Source organism: Chiloscyllium plagiosum, chromosome 35 (genome assembly GCF_004010195.1).
Source record: "Chiloscyllium plagiosum isolate BGI_BamShark_2017 chromosome 35, ASM401019v2, whole genome shotgun sequence".
In the NCBI taxonomy this organism is placed as follows: Eukaryota; Metazoa; Chordata; class Chondrichthyes; order Orectolobiformes; family Hemiscylliidae; genus Chiloscyllium; species Chiloscyllium plagiosum.
The window spans coordinates 32612105-32632847 of NC_057744.1; the positions used below are offsets into that span (position 1 = coordinate 32612105).

Below are 20743 nucleotides of genomic sequence, written 5' to 3' on the forward strand. Positions count from 1 at the left end.
AGAAGCAGTAACTATCAGAAAGCACCACTGGCATCTACAAACTACAACTGCCCATTTGCGAGGATTGCCACAAGTTCCTGAGTTACCTTGTTACATCCAAAACATCTTCAGGATTGTGGCCAGAAGGATATCAATCTCAATCTCGGCTGAAGACAAATGGCTGAGCACATGGGGAGGCAAGTGGCAGAATGTGTGGAAAAACCAACTGCACAGGACGTGGAAAACCCAGCAGGGTCAAGAATGGATCTGATCACAAAAAAAAAGCTTCACTGTGGCATGTACAACATGGTGTCACTGTCAACCACACCGGACCTTTATACAGGCATTCTCAGTATTGCTACAAAAATGGGATGTAAAGTGACTGCAGTGAAGTTGATAACCATTGAGCAGCTTTGGAATTGCAGTTTCTTAAGATTCTTCCAGATGTAACAGCTTCTATTTGGGAGGGGGCGATGGCTACCATTTAACAAGCAGCTCCTGGATTCAATCATGTTACTACAGGCAGTAGATGCCATGAACTTACCACGTGAAGCAAAACTAAAACAAAAGGGTTCTTTCTTTATTTTAGCCAGAGCCTGTGATTCATGGTATAAGGATCATGTTGTTTCTAGATCCTGTTTTTTTTGCTGGGGAGGGTACAGCATCACGCTACAGCTCATTCAGCACACAGACAAACCCAGCAGCACGAACCTTGAGGCTCCTTGGACAAAGAGAGGGATTGTTCAAGTGGCTTCCAGGAACTGCATTGAAAACCACTGTTAACCAGCTCCAAGCTACACAACTATTATAGACTCAAATTTAACACAGATTAACTTAAAAAATAATAAAATATAGCCTGATTTTTGTTTTCTAAAAAACAAATAAAATCAAAATGTTAGTGGTTATTCATGTAAATTAGTCTTTGATTAAGTACCTTGTGCATTAAATGCAATTGCATGATTATGTACAATCTTTCACCATTCTGTTTTCTGTCTATGTCACTAGGACAAGAACTTAATGGGGCAAGGCACACACGAAACAGCAAATCCATGATCTGTACAAAAGGAGTGATTACACAGAGATGGAACCTTCCCTGAAATTCGATTTTCCTATCAGGACATTTATGAGGGTCGGATTCCCATTCCTGCACTCCCCCTGAGCAGCCCTTATTATATTGTCCATTTGATCTTCATTTTCCCGGTTCAGTAGAAAGCCTTTACCACCGTATCCCTCAGCAACTGTATGATAATCTGTGGAGCAAAGACATATAAAGGTCATGGCCCTTCCACCTGATCAGAAAATCAGCAATAACTGGGATTAAGAGAGGCCTCCACCACTGCCCTCAGCCCCATGGAAAGGTGTGACAAGAGGGTTGGACTTTACCCTATCAAATATTCCCTTACCACGTGGAAGGACACAAGGTCCATGTAATCATTTCGGAGCTGAGCCATTAGTAGCTTTCATGGCTTCCTTTCCTTTACTCAGGAACTTAATGGCAGGTTGTTAGCAGAAGTTAAGCAAAAGCTGTTCATTTCCAAGTTAACATTGGAGCAATTGAACAGCACAAATTGCAGTTGTTCAATTGCTTTTGCCATCCTACTGATCAGCGTGCATACACATGGTGCGATATGGAAGAATCTTGGTTCAGTTCCAGAGCTGCACCATATTAGCGGATGTACATGGAAGGTGTAGGATGGCTAAATCTTTAACAAATCCCTCAAGCTCAAAACACATTCCTAATGGTCAGCTGTTCACTCTCTCCAGCTTGGACAAAGCAAAAGAGTTGAAAGCTACGTTATGATAGTTTCCCTCTGGAGACTGTCTATCGACACCGTCTAAGCTCTCATGTATTTAATGGCCATTTGGATCCCTAAGATGATGGATGTCATTTATGGAACTGGATTTCAGTGAAAGCAGGCTTAAAGAGCAGATTCAAGTTAAAACGCAGAATCCCTCCTCATGGGTCTGCTCCTGGGCCTGGCCAAACTGGCCATTAACAGGTCCAGGCAGTGGGCTGTGGAGGGGGTCGTTAGGGCCGAATGCCTGCCCCTCTTCCGCGGTTACGTTAGGGCCCAGGTGTCCTTGGAGAAGGAGCACGCGGTGTCCACCAACACCCTGGAGTTGTTCAGGGAGAGGCAACATGGGTGCTGGGGAAAAAATAAGCACTACCGCAGTTAGGCGGTAGTGTGGGGGTTAATATTGAAGAAAGAGAGAAAAAAATAAAACGCAGAATGAAATTTTTGCTTTACATACTCAACCATTAGCACTTGTCTGCATAGTCAAACTGGCTCAGGGTCAGCAGTTAAACAGCTTGCAAATTATTAAAAAGTCATTTGCTTTTCACATGGAATTAAATTCAATGTGAAGGGAACTCCTTATCCATTTCCATAGGTCTGCCTGTTATCAAAACAAAGGCAGAAGGGGTGCTGGGGACAGCTTAAGCCAGAATAGGTATATTTCCAGTTATGTATTACCACAGTTGAAGATCCAGCCACCTACCTGTGTATGCCAGGCCACAGGCCACATTGCTGCCAAGCAAGGGAACCTGCTCTCGGGAAATCTGGCTCCAGCCAGCATCATTGCCAACCAAGGCGATTACAGGAGTCTGAAAGAACACAGGTCAATAATGAGTGAGAAAATTAATTTTAAATGCACACCCTCAACTACCTGCAACATTTATTAAAACAAATAGCTCTTTCAGACTTGATCGAAAAAATATACGTTTCTGATTGTTTGGAAAGGGAGTGGCCATGAGATGACAGTGAGGGAACGAAATCAACAACAGCAATACGAAATGAAGAAATCTGAAAGAGAAAGCTAATATCAATAATGGTAACCATGTAAAAATACATCTAATACACCAATGTACAATTGTGAAGGACAAAAAAAGCTGTCTTACTTGATCTGGCATCTCTGACTCCAGACCTATAGGAATGTCATTGACTTTCAGTGCCCTTTGATATGACCAAGGAACACCAAGGATCAGCACTGTTATAAAGGCAATTACAGGTGAACAACAAATGGTGGCTGTACCCATACACTCCGAATGAGATTTTATCAGTAACAGGTGCTAGGAAGAGTTACAGTGTGGTAGTGAGAGGTAGTAGGACTAACATCAGCAGAGATACAGTCAGCAACAAAAAGTATCATTTAAAAAAAAATTCACTTATGGGACATGGATACGGCTGATAAGCCAGCATGTCTCACCCGTTCCCAAGTTGCCCTTGAGCAGGTGGTGGTGGATCTTTAACAGTCTGTATTTTGTAGATTGACTCACATTGCCCTTACGGAGGGAATTCCAGGATTTTGACCCAGTGACAGTGAACGAACAGCAATATGTTTCCAGGTCAGGATAGTGAGTGGCTCACTGCTCTTTTGTTAGCCCCCAGCATTGACAATGAAGATACTTATGGAGCCTCCTCCTCTAGTGAGTTGGTTAATTATGCACACCATTCACAACTGGATAGGAATGACTTACAGAGATTAGATCTGACCTATTGGTTGTGGGATCATTTAGCTCTATCAGTTACTGCTTATGCTATTTGGCAAGCAAGTAGTAATGTTTGGTAGCTTCAAGAGGTTGACACCTCATATGTAAGTAAGGCTGGCGCTGCTCCTGCACTCTCATTGAACTAGGGTTGATCCCCTGGCTGGATGGTAATGTTGAGTGAGGACATGTCAGGTCATGAGATTGCAGATTGTGTTGGAGTAATGTTTTGCAACTGTTGATGGCCAACGGCACCTCTTGATTGCCCTGTATTGTGTTGCTAGATCTGTTCGAAGTCTGTCCTGTTTAGCGCTGTGATAGTGCCACAAAGTACAATGGGAGGAAGTGGGACCGCAGATACTGGAGAGTCAGAGTTGAAAAGTGTGGTATTGGAAAACCACAGTAGATCAGGCAGCATCCAAGGAGCAGGACAGTCAACATTTCTTACATAATCCCTTCATCAAGTCATTCCTGATGAAGGGCTTATGCCCAAAATGTCGATTCTCCTGCTCCTCGCATGCTGCCTGACCTGCCGTGCTTTTCCAGCACCACACTTTTCCACAAAATACAATGGAGGGCATTCTCAATGTGACTTTGTCTCCACAAGGTCTGTGTGGAGTTTATTCTTACCGATAGTGTCATGGACAGATGCACCTGCAGTATGCAGAGTATTAAGGATGAGGTCAAGCATGTCTATTTCTCTTGTTGGTTCCCCTCACCACCTGCTGCAGATCCAGTCTGGCAGCTATGCCCTTTAGGACCCAACCAGCTCAGTGGTACTGCTGCTGCTGCTGGGCCACTTTTGGTGATGGACATTGAAATCCTCCACCCAGAGTACCTTTTGTGCCCTTGTCACCCTCAGAGTGACAAGGGCACAAAGTGTTGTTTAACATGGAGGAATACGGATTCATCAGTCAGGGGACAATGGTATGTGGTAATCAGCAGGAAGTTTCCTTGCTCATGTTTAACCTGAAGCCATGAGATTTCATGGGGCGCGATACGGAGGACTCTAAGGGGAATTTCCTCCCAAGTGCACGTCACTGTGCTCCCACCTCTGCTGGGTCTGTCCTGCTGGATGCAGGACCTATCCAGAGATGGCGATGGTGGTGGTGGTGTCTGGTACATTGTCTGTAAGGTATGATTCCACGAGTACGACTATGCCAGATGTTGCTCGACTAGTCTGTGAGACTGTTCTCCCAATTTGGCACTAGCCCCCGAGGTGAGAACTTTGCAGGATCGACAGACTGTTTCAGCCAATGTCTTTTCTGATGCCTAGGTCGCTTGCAGGTGATCCACCTGATTTAATTTATTTGTTGAGACTTTATACCGATTGATATAACTGAGTGGCTTACTACAACAGTTTGGAGGGCAGCTGAGAGTCAACCACATTGCTGTGGCTCTGGATTCACACAAAGGCCAGACAAGGTAAGGATGGCAGATTTACTTCTCTAAAGGACATTAGTGAATCAGATGGGTTTTTCTGAAAATTGACATTGGTTTCATGGTCATAATAGATGCTTAATTCCAGACGTTTTTAAAAAAAATCTCCCAGGTGCCCAGAACATTTGCTGAGTTTCTGGATTACCAGTCTGGTGACAACATCATCAGACCATTGCCTTCCCCCTTAATATTGAAATATTCCATCATATTAAAAAGATTAAAGTAAGACAAATTATTTTACTTAATTGAAATTACATCAGAACAACTTTCTGCCTTTCCAAATGACCTTAGTGAATTAAAGCACTCTCTACACTGGCTGGTCCATACTCTAACTCTATAAATTGGGAGTTATTGATTTGGCCACAAACTTGGCTGAGGCATTGCAGTGAAGGGCAGGGTCTCGTCAAGGTAAAGGCACAATAACAAGTTGTATTTATATAATGTCCCCATCACATTATGTTCTGACCATGTTGGATGAAACATTAGCAAGCGACCAGGTAGGGGCCAGTAAGACCATTATTCGCTCGCCTGTGTCATGATATGGCACAGGAAACTCAGACTCCTTCCACGAGAAAAGCAACTCTGGACAAGGGTAGCTTACAAAACAGCAGCAGCAGGATGAGTTGACCATCCCAAATTCCTATCCAATGAAGATATCTCGAGACTGCTGAGACATTTCCAGAAAGCAGTGAACCTTTCTACATAGCCAACAGCAAGAAATTACTAAGTATTAATAATTGCCCATTTAGTATAAGCAGAGGTGTGACACATACCTTGTGACGTTTGAATGTGTCAAATTCAGCAATGCTGTAGCCAAGGGAACCATCGCCATAAACGATCCAAACCTAAATATTAAATAAAAATAGGGAGTCTGAACTCTGAACAACACTACAGCAATCTCTCTCTCTTCAATGACCACACTTACTTTAAAAAAAAATGAGTCTGCCTTTTGAAATTCATGGACATTTCCAAATTTCTCAAAGTGCTGGGAACACACTTGAGGAACTCAGGTGTGGTACTGAACAATTTCTAGCCAGGAGCAAGAGGGCAGATGTGCAGTAAGGATTTCTGAATCCCCAGCAGAATTGTGAAGTGCAGCCACCTCACAGTTATTTCTGTGTGTTTGACTTCTTTCCAAGAGTTCCAGTTTATTTGGTGCTGCCATTTGCAGGAAATTCTAGTTGACCATAGAATCTCTACAGTGTGGAAGCAGGATACTTGGTCCATCGAGTCCACACTGACCCTCTGAAGAGTATCTCACCCAGATTCACCCTATCCCTGTAACCCTGCATTTCCCATGGCTAACCCACCTAGCCTGCACATCCCTGGACATCATAGCCAATTTAGCATAGCCTGACCTACACATATTTGGACTGTTGGAGGAAACCCACGCAGAGGGTGGAATCGAACCCAAGCATCATGATGTAGCAGAGCTAACCACTGAGCCACCCCGACAAGGTGAGGGAAACGGGACAGATGAATCCGGGCCAACAGTAACCGAAGGAAACTGCTTGAATTTGAATCAATCAATCAATTCCAGAAGAAGTGGACTCAACAGTTACGACTGCAGCTTCACAGAGCCAGGCACCTGGGTTCAATTCCTGCCTCAGGTGACCGCCTGTGTGGAGTTTGCACATTCTCCCAGTGTCTGCGTGGGTTTCCTCCCACTTGCACAGGTTAGATGGATTAGCCATGGGAAATTATATATAATATCCAGGGATGTGCAAGCTAGGTAGGCTAGCCATGGGAAATGCAGGGTTACAGGAATAGGATAGGGCTTGGGTCTGGGTGGGTTGCTCTTTGGAGGGTCGGTGTGGACCCAATGGGCCGAATGGCCTGCTTCCACACTATAGGGATTCTATGAAATTAATAGTGAAAGCAAGATTGGATGGATAGGAGATAGAGCAGCAATGGAAATACAAGAACAGAAATGAAAAAAACATTGCCCCACAATTTAATACCTACCAGCATAAACATCTATCATTCATTTTCTGAATTGGGAATGTGCACATTTCATTAAGTCTAAAAGCTACCTCATTCACAGGACCCCTTATACTGTGAAAGCCCATCGCTTGATTTTCTGCAGCAAGCTTTAATTACGACAAATGCAGCAACTTCTTCAACAAAGAACAAAGAAAATTATAGCACAGGAACAGGCCCATCAGCCCTCCAAGCCTGCGCCGATCCAGGTCATCTATCTAAACTTGTTGCCTGTTTTCTAATGATCTGTATCCCTCTGCTCCCTGTCCATTCATTTATCTGTCTAGATACATCTTAAATGACGTTATCGTGCCTGCCTCGACCACCTCCGCTGGCAATGTATTCCAGACACCCACTATCCTCTATGTAAAGAACTTACCAAGCATAACCCCTTTAAATGTCTCCCCTTTCACTTTGAACTCATGACTCCCAGTGAGTCCCCCACTCTGGGAAAAAGCTTCTTGCTATCCAGCCTGTCTATACTTGTCATGATTTTGTAGGCCTCAATCAGGTCCCCCTCAACCTCTGTCTTTCTAATGAAAATAATCCTAATCTACTCAACTTCTCCTCATAGCTCGCATCCTCTCTAACAGGCAACATCCTGGTGAACCTCCTCTGCACCCTCTCTAAAGCATCGACATCCTTTTGGTAATATGGCAACCAGAATACAGAGTATTCCAAATGTAGTCGAACAAAAGTCTTATACAATTGCCAACTCTTGTACTCAATACCTTGTCCGATGAAGGAAAGCATGCCATTCGCCTTCTTGACGACTCTATCGTCCGTGTTGCCACCTTCAGGGTACAATGGACCAGAACACCCAGGTCACTCTGCACATCAGTTTTCCATTTACTGTATAGTTCGCTCTTGAATTAGATCTTCCAAAACGCATCACCTCGCATTTGCCCGAATTGAACTCCATCTGCCATTTCTCCACCCAACTCCCCAATCTATCTATATTCTGCTGTATTCTCTGACAGTCCCCTTCACTATCTGCTACTGCACCAATCTTAGTGTCATCTATAAACTTGCTAATCAGCCCACCTGTACCTTCCTCCAGATTATTTATGTATATCACAAACAACAGTGATCCCAACATGGATACCTGTGGAACACCACTGGTCACGGTTCTCCATTTTGAGAAAGTCCCTTTCCCTTTCACTTCTACTGACTCAGAAGCTTAAAGTCCTACTGACCACCTTACTTATCCTTTTCGCCAGAATGGTGGTTCCAAATTGGTTCAGGCTGAGACCGTCCCAATGGTACTGCTACTCTGTGTCCTGTTGCCCAGTGAGTTCTCGATCCATCTAGCTAGTGCACCCTGGACCCCATGCGACTTCACTTTCGCCATCAGCCTATCATGGGGAACCTTATTAAACACTTTACTGAAGTTCATGTATATGACATCTAGGCATTTCCCTCTTCAGTCAACTTTGTCACTTCCTCAAAGAATTCTATTAAGTTGGTAAGACAAGACCTTCCCAGCAGAAAACCATGCTGCCTACCACTGATCAGCCCATTTTCTTGCAAATGTAAATAGATCCTACCCCTCAATATCTTCTCCAGCAGCTTCCCTACCACTGATGTCACTCTCACCAGTGTATAATTATCTGGATTATCTCTGCTACCCTTCTTAAACAAGGGGACAACATTAGCAATTCTTCAGTACTCTGGGACCTCGCCCATGTTCAAGGATGCTGCCAAGATATCTGTTAAGGCCCCTGCTATTTCCTCTCTCATTTTCCTCAGTAACCTGGAATAGATCCCATCCTGACCTGGGGACTTGCTCATCTTAATGCCTTTTAGAATACTCAACACTTCCTCCCTCCTTATGCCGACTTGACCTAGAGTAATCAAACATCTATCCATACCCTCAACATTCATCATGTCCCTCTCCTCAATGAATACCGATGTAAAACACTCATTAAGAATCTCATCCATCTTCTTGGACATCACACATGACTTTTCTCCTTTGTCCTTGTACCACGCGGTGAGATTATGGTGAGCTCCCACAGAGTGGCACAAATGTGTGATAATTCATAACTCACAGCACTGCTCCTTTATGCCAAAAATTGCTGAATCTTCACAAGAACACCCTGCAGTACAAACTCAGCAGTGGCTTCCCTGAAAGTTCTGGAATAATACATCCTAACTATGACTTTGAGAAAGCCAATCCCGTCTGTATCACATAGTTGTCAATTGCAGTAATCCTTACACTGAGCTTGCCAAACTGAAAGCAATTTACTGGCCTAGTCTCATCAGAAGACAACAGTGGAGACCCAGGGCTTTACACCAGGCAATTTTCTGGATCTGCATTGCATCCCTCTGATGAAACGTCGACACTGAAAGCTTTAATACAACAGCTGGGGCCGGATTTGAACTAGAAATGAAAAGCCAGAAGGAGACACACAACATTAACTTCTTTTTTAAAACAGCTGAGCGCATTGGGAGTCGGGCCAAAGTGAGGTCAGAACAGGGAGACTGATGGGAAGGCAAGTGATTACTATTTAAGTAGGTGTGTAGGGCCTCCCGCCCACCTTCCTCCTCTAAACTAAATAAGAGTCCACAGACTCAAAGCAGGAAGAGTGGGAGCATCAATGAGGGGCCTCCAGGGAAGGTGAGTCACCGCTTTAAGGTTTCAAAAACACTTAACTTGACCGGCAGAGCCCTCCATTTCTGTTCCAGCAGCAAAAAGAGCAGGAGCTCTAACCAAGAAGGACTCTTGTGGGTTGTTAAGATTTCTTGTGTATTGTGATATATTAAAATTTTAATTGGTTAATTGGATAAGACTGTAGAAGACAAATATTAGAAATTATTTACATAAATTGTAAAAGTTAATTAAATAGGTAGTTATGGCTGGACAGGTGATGTGCTGTAGCTGTATGATGTGGGAGCTGGCTGATTCCATTGTGAATGGCAGTGACCACATCTGCAGCAAGTGTTGGTTGCTGGAAGAACTCTGGTTCAGAACTGATGATCTGGAATCTGAGCTTCAAACACTGCAGCACATCCCGGAGGGGGAAGAGTTACCTGGACACTTTGTTTCAGTAGATTAGATTAGATTGCTTTAGATTACTTAGTGTGGAAACAGGCCCTTCGGCCCAACAAGTCCACACCGACCCGCCGAAGCGCAACCCACCCATACCCCTACATTTACCCCTTACTTAATACTACGGGCAATTTAGCATGACCTGCACATCTTTGGACTGTGGGAGGAAACCGGAGCACCCGGAGGAAACCCACGCAGACACGGGGAGAACGTGCAAACTCCACACAGTCAGTCGCCTGAGGCGGGAATTGAACCCGGGTCTCTGGCGGTGAGGCAGCAGTGCTAACCACTGTGCCACCCACGGTGTAATTCAAATTCAGGAAGTGTTCAGGGACAACAGGGTGTGACTGTAAGTGAAACAGGTAGCGGGATTCTGAGTTCAGGAGTGCAGGAGCCTCAGCCCTTGACCTTGTCCAACAGGTATGAGATTCTTGCTCCCTGTTCGGATGAGGAAAAGGGCTGTGGACAGGATGAGCCGGATGACCATGGCACCATGGTGCAGAAGGCCATTCAAGAGGGGGGAGCAAAAGGACAAGTAGTTGTTATAGGGGAGTCTACAATTAGGGGGACAGATAGTACCCTTTATGAGCTGGATTGGGAGTCCCGCATGGTGTGTTGTCTGCCTGGTGCCAGGGTCCAGGATATCTCCAACCGGCTTGAAATGATATCGGAGAGGGAGGGAGAGAATCCGGTCATTCTGGTCCACTTTCAGATTAACGACATAGGCAAGGTTAGGACGAAGGACCCATTTGGGCAGTATCAAGCATTAGGAAGGAAATTGAAGAACAGGTCCTCGAGGGTCATAATCTCCGGATTACTACCCGAGCCACATGCTAATTGGCATAGGGATAAGAAAGTTAGGGAATTAAACACATGGCTAAAGGAATGGTGTGGGAAAGAGGGGTTCCATTTCATGAGGCATTAGAATCTGTACCATTGGGACGGTCTCAGCCTGAACCAATTTGGAACCACCATTCTGGCGAAAAGGATAAGTAAGGTGGTCAGTAGGACTTTAAGCTTCTGAGTCAGTAGAAGGGAAAGTGACAGGGAGTATGCAGTTAAATGGAAAGATAATATGGTTTAAGCTTGAGGCAGACTAGGAATGCAGCAAAAAAGGATAACTTAGGTCATTTTATAATTTCCAATATCTCTGATAATGATAAGAAAGTTAGCATTAAGGCACTTTACCCGAATGCTTATAGTATTCATAACAAAGTAGATGAATTAACGGTACTAATCACTGTGAATGATTATGATGTGGTTGGCATCACGGAGACATGGTTGCAGGGAGTTCAGGACTGGCAGTTAAACATCTAAGGATTTACAACATCAAAAAGACAAGGAGGAGAGCAGAGGGGCGGGGCTGCCTTGTTGGTTAAGAATGAAATTAAATCTGTGGCACTGAATGACATAAGGTCAGATGATGTGGAGTCTGTTTGGGTGGAGTTGAGGAACCACAAAGGCAACAAAAGAAAAAAAAATGGGAGTTATGTACAGTGGTCAGGACCAGGGGCGCAAGATGTACCGGAAAATAGATAGAGCATGTCAGAAAGGCAAGGTCCCGGTGATCATGGGGGACTTCAACATGCAGGTTGACTGGGTGAATAATGTTGCCGGTGGATCCAAAGAAAGGGAGTTCATGGAATGCTTACCAGATGGCTTTTTGGAACACTTTGTGATGGAGCCTACAAGGGAGCAGGCTTTTCTGGACTTAGTGCTATGTAATGAGCCAGACTTTATAAAAGATCTTAAAGTAAGGGAACACCTAGGAAGCAGCGATCACAACACAGTAGAGTTCAGTCTGCAGTTTGAAAGGGAAAAGGTAAAATCGGATGTAATGGTGTTACAGTTAAATAAAGGTAATTACAGGGGCATGAGGGAGGAACTGACAAAAATCGACTGGAAGCAGAGTCTAGCGGGGAACACAGTAGAGCAACAGTGGCAGAGTTTCTGGGTGTAATTGAGGACATATAGGAGGTTCATCCCAAAGACAAGATTATCTGAGAATTGGGTGGGGGGGGGGGGGGGGTGGGGGGGTGGCAGGAGAAAGAGATTAGCCAGCCATGGCTGTCAAAGGAAATCAGGAAATGTATCAAAGAAGAAGAAGGAGCGTATAAAGTGGCCAAGAGCACTGGGAAATCAGAAGGTTGGGAAGGCTACAAAACAAACAGAGGATAACAAAGAGAGAAATAAAGAAGGAGAGGATCAAATATGAAGGTAGGCAAACCAGTAATGTTAGAAATGATAGTAAAAGTTTCTTTCAATACATAAGAAACAAACAAGAGGCAAAAGTAGACATTAGCCTTCCAGCATCAATTTGGAGTGGCCCAGTGATTTTAATAAGTACTTTGACTTATTTACAAATTTAATAAGTACTTTGCGTCAGTCTTCACAGTGGAAGACATGAGTAATATCCCAACAATTAAGGAGAATCGGGGACAGAGTGGAGTATGATAGCCATTACAAAAGAGAAAGTGCTACAAAAGCTAAAAGGTCTAAATATTGATCAATCTCCTGGGCCCGTTGGCTACATCCTAGAGTTCTGAGGGACGTGGCTGAGGAAATAGTGGAGGCGTTGATTGTGATCTTTCAAAAGTCCCTGGAGTCAGGGAAAGTCCCAGATGATCGGAAAAATCGCTGTTGTAACCTCCTTGTTCAAGAAAGGATCAAAACAAAAGATGGAAAATTATAGGCCAATTAGCCTCACCTGGGTTGTTGATAAAATTCTAGAATCCATCGTTAAGGATGAGATTTCTAAATTCTTGAAAGTGCAGGATCAGATTAGAACAAGTCAGCATGGACTTAGTAAGTGGAGGTCGTGCCTGACAAACCTGTTCCAATTCATTGAAGAGGTAACAAGTAGATTAGACCAGGGAAACCCAGTGAATGTTATCTATCTAGATTTCCAAAAGGCCTTTGAAAAGATGCCTCACGGGAAGCTGCTGAGTAAGGGGAGGGCTCATGGTGTTCGAGGTGAGCTATTGGTATGGACTGAGGATTGGCTGTCTGACAGAAGGAAGAGAGTTGGGATAAAAGGTTCTTTTTCAGAATGGCAGCTGCTGACAAGTGGTGTTCCACAGGGTTCACTGTTGGGGCCACAGCTGTTCACTTTATAAATTAATGATCTGGATGAAAGGACTGGGGACATTCTGACAAGTTTGCCAATGATACGAAGTTAGGTGGGTAGGCAGGCAGTACTGAGTAAGTGGGGAGGCTGCACTTCAGTTCAGATGAGTCGTCCAGAAAATGGCTGATGAAATTCAACATGAGCAAATGCAAGGTCTTCCACTTTGGAAAAAAAGAATACAGGCATGGACTATTTTCTAAACAGTGAGGAAATTCATAAAGCCAACGTACAAAAGGATCTGGGAGTGCTATAGTCCAGGATTCTTTAAAGGATGACTTGCAGGTCGAGTCCATGATTAAGAAAGCGAATGTAAATGTTGTCATTTATCTCAAGAGGGTTGGAATATAAAAACAGCAATGTTCTGCTGAGACTTAATAAAGCTCTAGTTCGGCCCCACTTAGAATACAGTGTCCAATTTTGGGTCCCACGCCTCAGGAAGGACATACTGGCACTGAAGCGTGTCCAGCTGAGATTCACATGGATGATCGCTAGAATGATATTATATTCATTAAAGTTTAGAAGGTTGAGGGGAGATCTAATAGAAACTTACAAGATAACGCATGTAATACCATGTAATGCTAGGAAATTGTTTCCGTTAGGCGAGGAGACTTCGACCCATGGGCACAACCTTCCCATTAGAGGGGGTAAATTTAGAACGGAATGAGGACACATTTCTTCAGCCGGAGTGGTGGGTCTGTGGAATTCATTACCACGGAGGGCAGTGGAGACCAGGACGTTAAATGTCTTCAAGGCAGAGAATCAGGGGATATAGAGAGAGTGTGGATAGAGCTGAGAAATACTAAGGGTAAAAAGACCCTCTTGGGAGTTATCTACAGGCCCCCAAACAGTAGTCTGGATGTCGGATGCAAGTTAAATCAGGAGCTGAAATTGGTCTGTCGCAAAGATGTTACTACAGTTGTTATGGGGGATTTCAACATGCAGGTAGACTGGGAGAATCAGGATGGTATTGGACCTCAAGAAAGAGACTTTGTGGAGTGCCTCCGAGATGGATTCTTAGAACAGCTGGTGCTGGAGCCGACCAGGGAGAAGGCAATTCTGGATCTGGTATTGTGCAACACCAGGGACCTCGAAGTGAAGGAGCCATTGGGAAGTAGTGACCATAACACAATAAGCTTCAATCTGCAATTCGAGAGGGAGAGGGTACAATCAGAAGTGACAATTTTTCAGTTGAATAAAGGGAACTACGGAGCTATGAGGGAGGACCTGGCGAAAGTTCAATGGTGCAATACCTTAGCAGGGATGACAGTGGAGGAACAATAATGCAGAAGTTGCAGGATCAGTTCATTCCAAAAAGGAAGATCAATCCTAGGAGGAGGCATGGGTGGCCGTGGCTGACGAGGGAAGTAAGGAAACATAAAGTTAAAAGAGAAAAAGTATAACATAGCAAAGATAAGTGGGAAAACGGAGGAATGGGAAGCTTTTAAAAGAACAACAGAGGATTACTAAGAAGGAAATACGCAGAGAAAAAATGAGGTACGAAGGTAAGCTGGCCAATAATATAAAGGAGGATAGTAAAAGTTTTTTTAGGTATGTGAAAGCCAAAAAAATGATTATGACTAAAATTGGGCCCTTGAAGACAGAAACAAGGGAATATATTACGAGGAACAAAGAAATGGCAGACGAATTGAATTGGTACTTCAGATCGGTGTTCAGTGGGGAAGACACAAGCAATCTCCCTGAGGTAACAGTGGCTGAAGGACCTGAACTGAAGGGAATTTATATTTGCCAGGAATTGGTGTTGGAGAGACTGTTAGGTCTGAAGGTTGATAAGTCCCCGGGGCCTGATGGTCTATATCCCAGGGTACTGAAGGAGGTGGCTCGAGAAATCGTGGATGCGTTGGTGATTATTTTCCAGAGTTCGATAGATTCAGGATCAGTTCCTGCGGATTGGAGGGTGGCTAATGTCATACCACTTTTTAAGAGAGGTGGGAGAGAGAAAGCAGGAAATTATAGACCAGTTAGTCTGACCTCAAAGGATGAAATTACGACACATTTGGATAGTAGTAACAGGATAGGTCAGAGTCAGCATGGATTTAAGAATGGGAAATTATGTTTGACTAATCTTATGGAATTTTTCGAGGATGTAACTCTGAAGATGGACGAGGGAGATCCAGTAGATGTAGTGTACCTGGACTTTCAGAAAGCTTTTGATAAAGTCCCATATAGGAGGTTAGAGCGCGAAATTAGGGCGCAAATTACTAACTTGGATTGAAAGTTGGTTGGCTGATAGGAAACAAAGAGTAGTGATAAACGGCTCCATTTCAGAATGGCAGGCAGTGACCAGTGGGGTACCACAGGGATCAGTACTGGGACCGCAGCTTTTTACAATATATGTTAATGATATAGAAGATGGTATCAGCAATAACATTAGCAAATTTGCTGATGATACTAAGCTGGGTGGCAGGGTGAAATGTGATGAGGATGTTAGGAGATTACAGGGTGACCTGGACAAGTTAGGTGAATGGTCAGATGCATAGCAGATGCAGTTTAATGTGGATAAATGTATGGTTATCCACTTTGTTGGCAAGAACAGGAAGGCAGATTACTACCTAAATGGAATCAATTCAAGTAGAGGGGCAGTACAGAGAGATCTGGGTGTTCTTGTACACCAGTCAATGAAGGTAAGCATGCAGGTACAGCAGGTAGTGAAGGCGGCTAATAGCATGCTGGCCTTCATAACAAAAGGGATTGAGTATAGAAGCCAAAAGGTTCTTCTGCAGCTGTACAGGGCCCTGGTGAGACCACACCTGGAGTACTGTGTGCAGTTCTGGTCTCCAAATTTGAAGAAAGACATTCTGGCTATTGAGGGAGTGCAGCGTAGGTTCACGAGGTCAATTCCTGGAATGGCAGGATTACCTTACACTGAAAGATTGGAGTGACTGGGCTTGTATACCCTTGAGTTTAGAAGACTGAGAAGGGATCTGATTGAGACATATAAGATTATTGAAGGATTGGACACTCTGGAGGCAGGAAACAGGTTTCAGCTGATGGGTGAGTGCCGAATTAGAGGACACAGCTTAAAAATACGGGGTAGACCATTTAGGACAGAGAGGAGGAGAAACCTCTTCACCCAGAGTGTGGTGGCTGTGTGGAATGCTCTGCCCCAGAGGGCAGTGAGGCCCAGTCTCTGGATTCATTTAAGAAAGAGTTGAATAGAGCTCTCAAGGATTGTGGAATGAAGGGTTATGGAGATAAGGCAGGAACAGGATATTGATTAAGGATGATCAGCCATGATCATGTTGAATGGTGGTGCAGGCTCAAAGGCAGGACGGCCTACTCCTGCACCTATTGTCTATTGATAAATTCTTGACCTTGCAAGGAATCAAGGGATATAGCGAGAGTGCGGGTAAGTGGAGTTGAAATGCCCATCATCCATGATTAAATGATGGAATGGACTCGATGGGCTGAATGGCCTTACGTGCACTCCTTCATCTTATGGACAAAACTCTGGCAGGCTGGATTACTCTCTCATAGGCTTCCTCAAGGCATCCAAAGATTTTAAATTAGACATTTAAAAGATCTGATAAAATATTCATAACGTCATAACTTTTCACTTTCTGTCCTCAGCCTTATGCACTCAACATCTGTAAAGAAACAGGGTACAAGGCGCTGACCTCCGACTCTGGTCTGCAAAGCTTGGCTCCCAGTGCAAATCCACCACCTACTCCAAGTGTGCCAAATGCTCCTGGGAACAGAAAGATCAGAGAGGAACAATCTGTTAGAAACACAGATGCTGCTTGCAAACAGATAGGAAAACACAAGATGGATGGAAGTCTTAAATCAGCGTGGGTGGTATCTGAGGGTAGCAAACAGTATGGCTCAGTTTTTCTTTCCTAGATCATATAATTATAGGCTTAAGCCTTGGACCAGGAGTTGGATTAGGAACATGGGGACAACATTCAGTGCAGTAGTGAAGGATTGCTACACTGTCCCGGCCCTGTTCCAATTCAATCAACCTGCTCTCAATAAAAATCTCAACTAGCCAGTGACTATTCCAGATTACTAGCATTTATAAAGCTGCAAATATGCAGACAATCACCACCTCGAACACAGACGTGCCACAGAGACCATAACTATGCCTTGCTGCCCCAATTCCCATATAATCTGCCTTGACCCAGCATCAAGCTCCTTTCATTCAACAGCATCACATTCTGCATTACTGACTACTTCCACTGACGTTAACCCTGCTCTCTCTTCCACTTCTGGAGGTTAATTTTGGGATAGAAACTTATTTTGAAATTGACACAAAAAATGAGGTTTTCGGTGTGCATTAAAGATTCTGGAGCACATAATACAAATAGGCGTTTCAGCACACTGGACAGAGAGACTACTGCAGTAACCCAAAGTAATGCTTTTCAGATAAAACATTAAACTGCACCCCATCAGCCCAAATCTCTCTATTTGCTTACATTTCTCCTCCAACTGGCACTGCCAAAATCAGATTGTCTGATTATTCAGTCCTGCTGTGAATGAGGTCTTGCTGGATCAAATTGGTTGGGATATTTGCCTAATAAAAGCAATTACAATTCAAAAGTGATTCATAGATTGCAAAGCATATGAGATGTCCAAAGGGTGAAATAAGGAGTTCTTTTCTACAATTCAGTGCAAAATTAATGTCTGAATTGTTCCATAATTAATACTTAATTGTAGAATAAACATTCTTTGCCTCCCGACCCCACTCCTGGAAGCACCTACACATTGGTACCCCATCCAAATAAAAAAAGACTCTCACCACAGAAAGTGGTAAAACCACAGAAAGGAACTCCAGCCAGCTTGGAGCAATATCCACTTTCCAAAAAGGATTCTCCCGCTCCCCAGAGCTCCTTCAACAATTCAGTTTGTACTAACCAGGATCGAGCCATCGGAGAGGTCCTCGGGGTTTCAAGATATAAGCAGCACTCCCCACAAAATCACCCCCATCAGTCACTATGATGCTGTCCTCCTCCATCAAATGCTCGACACGATGCAGAACTTTCAGAGGATTCAGATGTGTCATCACTTCCTCCTCTGCTTTTTCACTGAAAAATGAAAAACAAAAATTCCATTTCAGAACTTGTGCCCAATCTATACATTTCATTTGACCAATCCAGACTTTAAAGCCTTGAAACAGTGTGTTCCGTGACTCAAGTTAATCACACCCACACACAGTCAGAGACATACAGCATGGAAACAGACCTTTCAGGCCAACCAATCCATATAGAACAATCTCAAACTAAACTAAACTAAATTCTGTTAGAATTCTTTGAGAAAGTTAGACAAAGGAGAGCCAGTGGATGTGATCTACTTTGACCTACCTGCTCCTGGCCCACATTCCTCCAAACTTTTCCTATTTGTGCACCTATCCAAATTTCTTCTAAACATTGCAATTGTGTCCACATCGACTACTGCCTCAAGAAGTTCATTCCATATGCAAACTATCCTGTTTGTAAAACATATTTGCCCCTTATGTCTTTGTTTAAAATCTCTCTCCTCTCATCTTAAAAATGTGCTCCCTCGTCTTGAAATTGTCCACCCTAGGGAAAAGACACCTACTATTAACCTTATCCATACCTCTCATGACTTTATAATCTCCTTCAAAGGTCATCTCTGAACCTTCTAAGCTCTAGTTAAAAAAAAGTCTCAACCTATTTTTATAACTCACGATTCGGAGATGCTGGTGTTGGACTGGGGTGTACAAAGTTAAAAATCACAACACCAGGTTATAGTCCAACAGATTTAATTGGAAGCACACTAGCTTTCGGAGCGACGCTCCTTCATCAGATGATTGTGGAGGGCTCGAACGTAACTCAGAATTTATACCCTATGGCTATAAATTCTGTGTTATGATCGAGCCCTCCACAACCACCTGATGAAGGAGCATTGCTCCGAAAGCTAGTGTGCTTCCAATTAAATCTGTTGGACTATAACCTGGTGTTGTGTGATTTTTAACTTTATAACTCACCTTCCACATCTGGCAACATCCTGGTAACTATCCTCTGAACCCTCTCCAGCTTACTAATATGTTAGCCTTTTTTAAAGAAGTTTTTTAAAGAAAGCTAGTACATGAGTGTTAAGTACATGAGTGTTAGTAGCAAGACTGATACTCATTGCTCATTTCCTTGGGAAGGTGAGGGTGAACTACTGCAGCACATGTGGCATAGCAACAGAGTATTCCTAGGGAGGGACCTTGAAGTTTCTGACCCAGCTAAAGGAGGGTTAAAATCCATCCAGACAGGATAACGTAGGCCTATGTTATTCAGCACCACTGAGGAAGTGTTGCACTGTCAACAGTGCCATGTTTTGAATGGGTTAGCTGAATGGCACCTTACCTAATGGGTAAAACAGGCACTAACCTCCTTCCCCTCTTACTGCAAGCTTCCTAATATTTGGCGCACACCTCTTGATTTTTGAAGCTTGCATCACACATCATTACAAACATTTATACCTCTGAATTTATTGGCACAATTTAAGTCGTCAACAATAAAACTCGACTGCAATTCTAGTCCCTTTCTCATTGGCCTGGCCTGATCCTTCCCGCTTGTAAGTGTTGACCACTTGTTACTGTTTTTTTCCCAACATCTGATAATTTGATCAAAATTGTAGTACTTGTGCTAGAGCCTTGCAAGCAATTGATATGTCTGTATGGCATCTGGGTGCCATCCTGTCATCCACTGACAGGAAAGCCCATGTAATATGCTGCAGAGCTCCTCAGCCAGTACTTGGGACTGGGAGGTTTAGATGATTCTTCTCAAACTCAAATTGACCCAGACAATTACAATATAATTACTACCTTGAACATGCAGGTCAGCTAACAGTTCAGCTCAAGGTCAGCTCCACATCTCTTCATCAATCTATTCCATTTAATCTCAAATATTCACAGCTGGACACAGGTCTTGTGTCATAGTGAATAGCATGTCTGTCTCTGAAGTAGAATTTCTGGCTTTAAGTCACTCCAGGACTTGATGGCTGAGAAAAGTGCATTCATAATGTGGCCAAACTATAATTGTAGAATCCCTACAGTGTGAAGCAGGCCATTCAGCCATCGAGTCCACACCGACCCTCCAAAGAGCATCCAATCCCCTTACTCGATCCCTGCAATGCTGTATTTCCCATGGCTAATCTGTGTATCTTTGGACTGTGGGATGGAACCTGCACAGACGCGTGGAGAATGTAGAAATTCCACACAGACAGACAGTCGCCCAAGGGCTGACTAGAGTCACAGCGTGATTGAGATATACAGCATGGAATCAGACCCTTTGGTCCAACTCGTCCATGCCAAACCAGATATCCCAACTTAATCTAGTCCCACTTGGCAGTACCCGGCCCATATCCCTACAAACCCTTCCTATTCATATACCCATTCAAATGCCTTTTGAAATACTTCAATTGTACTAGCCTCCACCACTTCCTCTGGCAGCTCATTCCATACACACACCACACTCTGCATGAAAAGTTGCCACTTATATCTTTCCCCTTTCACCCTAAACCTATGCCCGCTAGTTCTGGACTCCCCCACCTCAGAGAAAAGACTCGTCTATTTATCCTATCCATGCCCTTCATGTTTTTATAAACCTCTATAAAGTCACCCCCTCAGCCTCCAACGCTCCAGGGAAAACAGCCCCAACCTGTTCAGCCTCTCCCGATAGCTCAAATTCTCCAACCCTGGCAACATCCTTGTAAA

At 43.8% G+C, this 20743-nt stretch overlaps 1 protein-coding gene across 2 annotated transcripts in view; it reads right to left on the reverse strand.

Annotated features, from left to right (window-relative positions):
* Nucleotides 1-538: 538 nt before the first annotated feature.
* ilvbl (ilvB (bacterial acetolactate synthase)-like) overlaps nt 539-20743 on the reverse strand; it is a 45023-nt gene continuing 24818 nt past the window's right edge. Inside the window, exons 11-15 of one of the 2 annotated variants that reach the window (XM_043676885.1) lie at nt 17932-18101; nt 16698-16768; nt 5680-5751; nt 2479-2584; nt 539-1229 (exon numbers count right to left, since the gene is read on the reverse strand). In XM_043676885.1, the coding sequence (XP_043532820.1) occupies nt 1051-1229; nt 2479-2584; nt 5680-5751; nt 16698-16768; nt 17932-18101 (598 nt within the window). In that variant the 3' untranslated portion in view covers nt 539-1050. Of the gene's footprint in view, nt 1230-2478; nt 2968-5679; nt 5752-16697; nt 16769-17931; nt 18102-20743 lie in introns of both variants that reach the window. The other variant, XR_006309398.1, reaches the window with a different exon arrangement.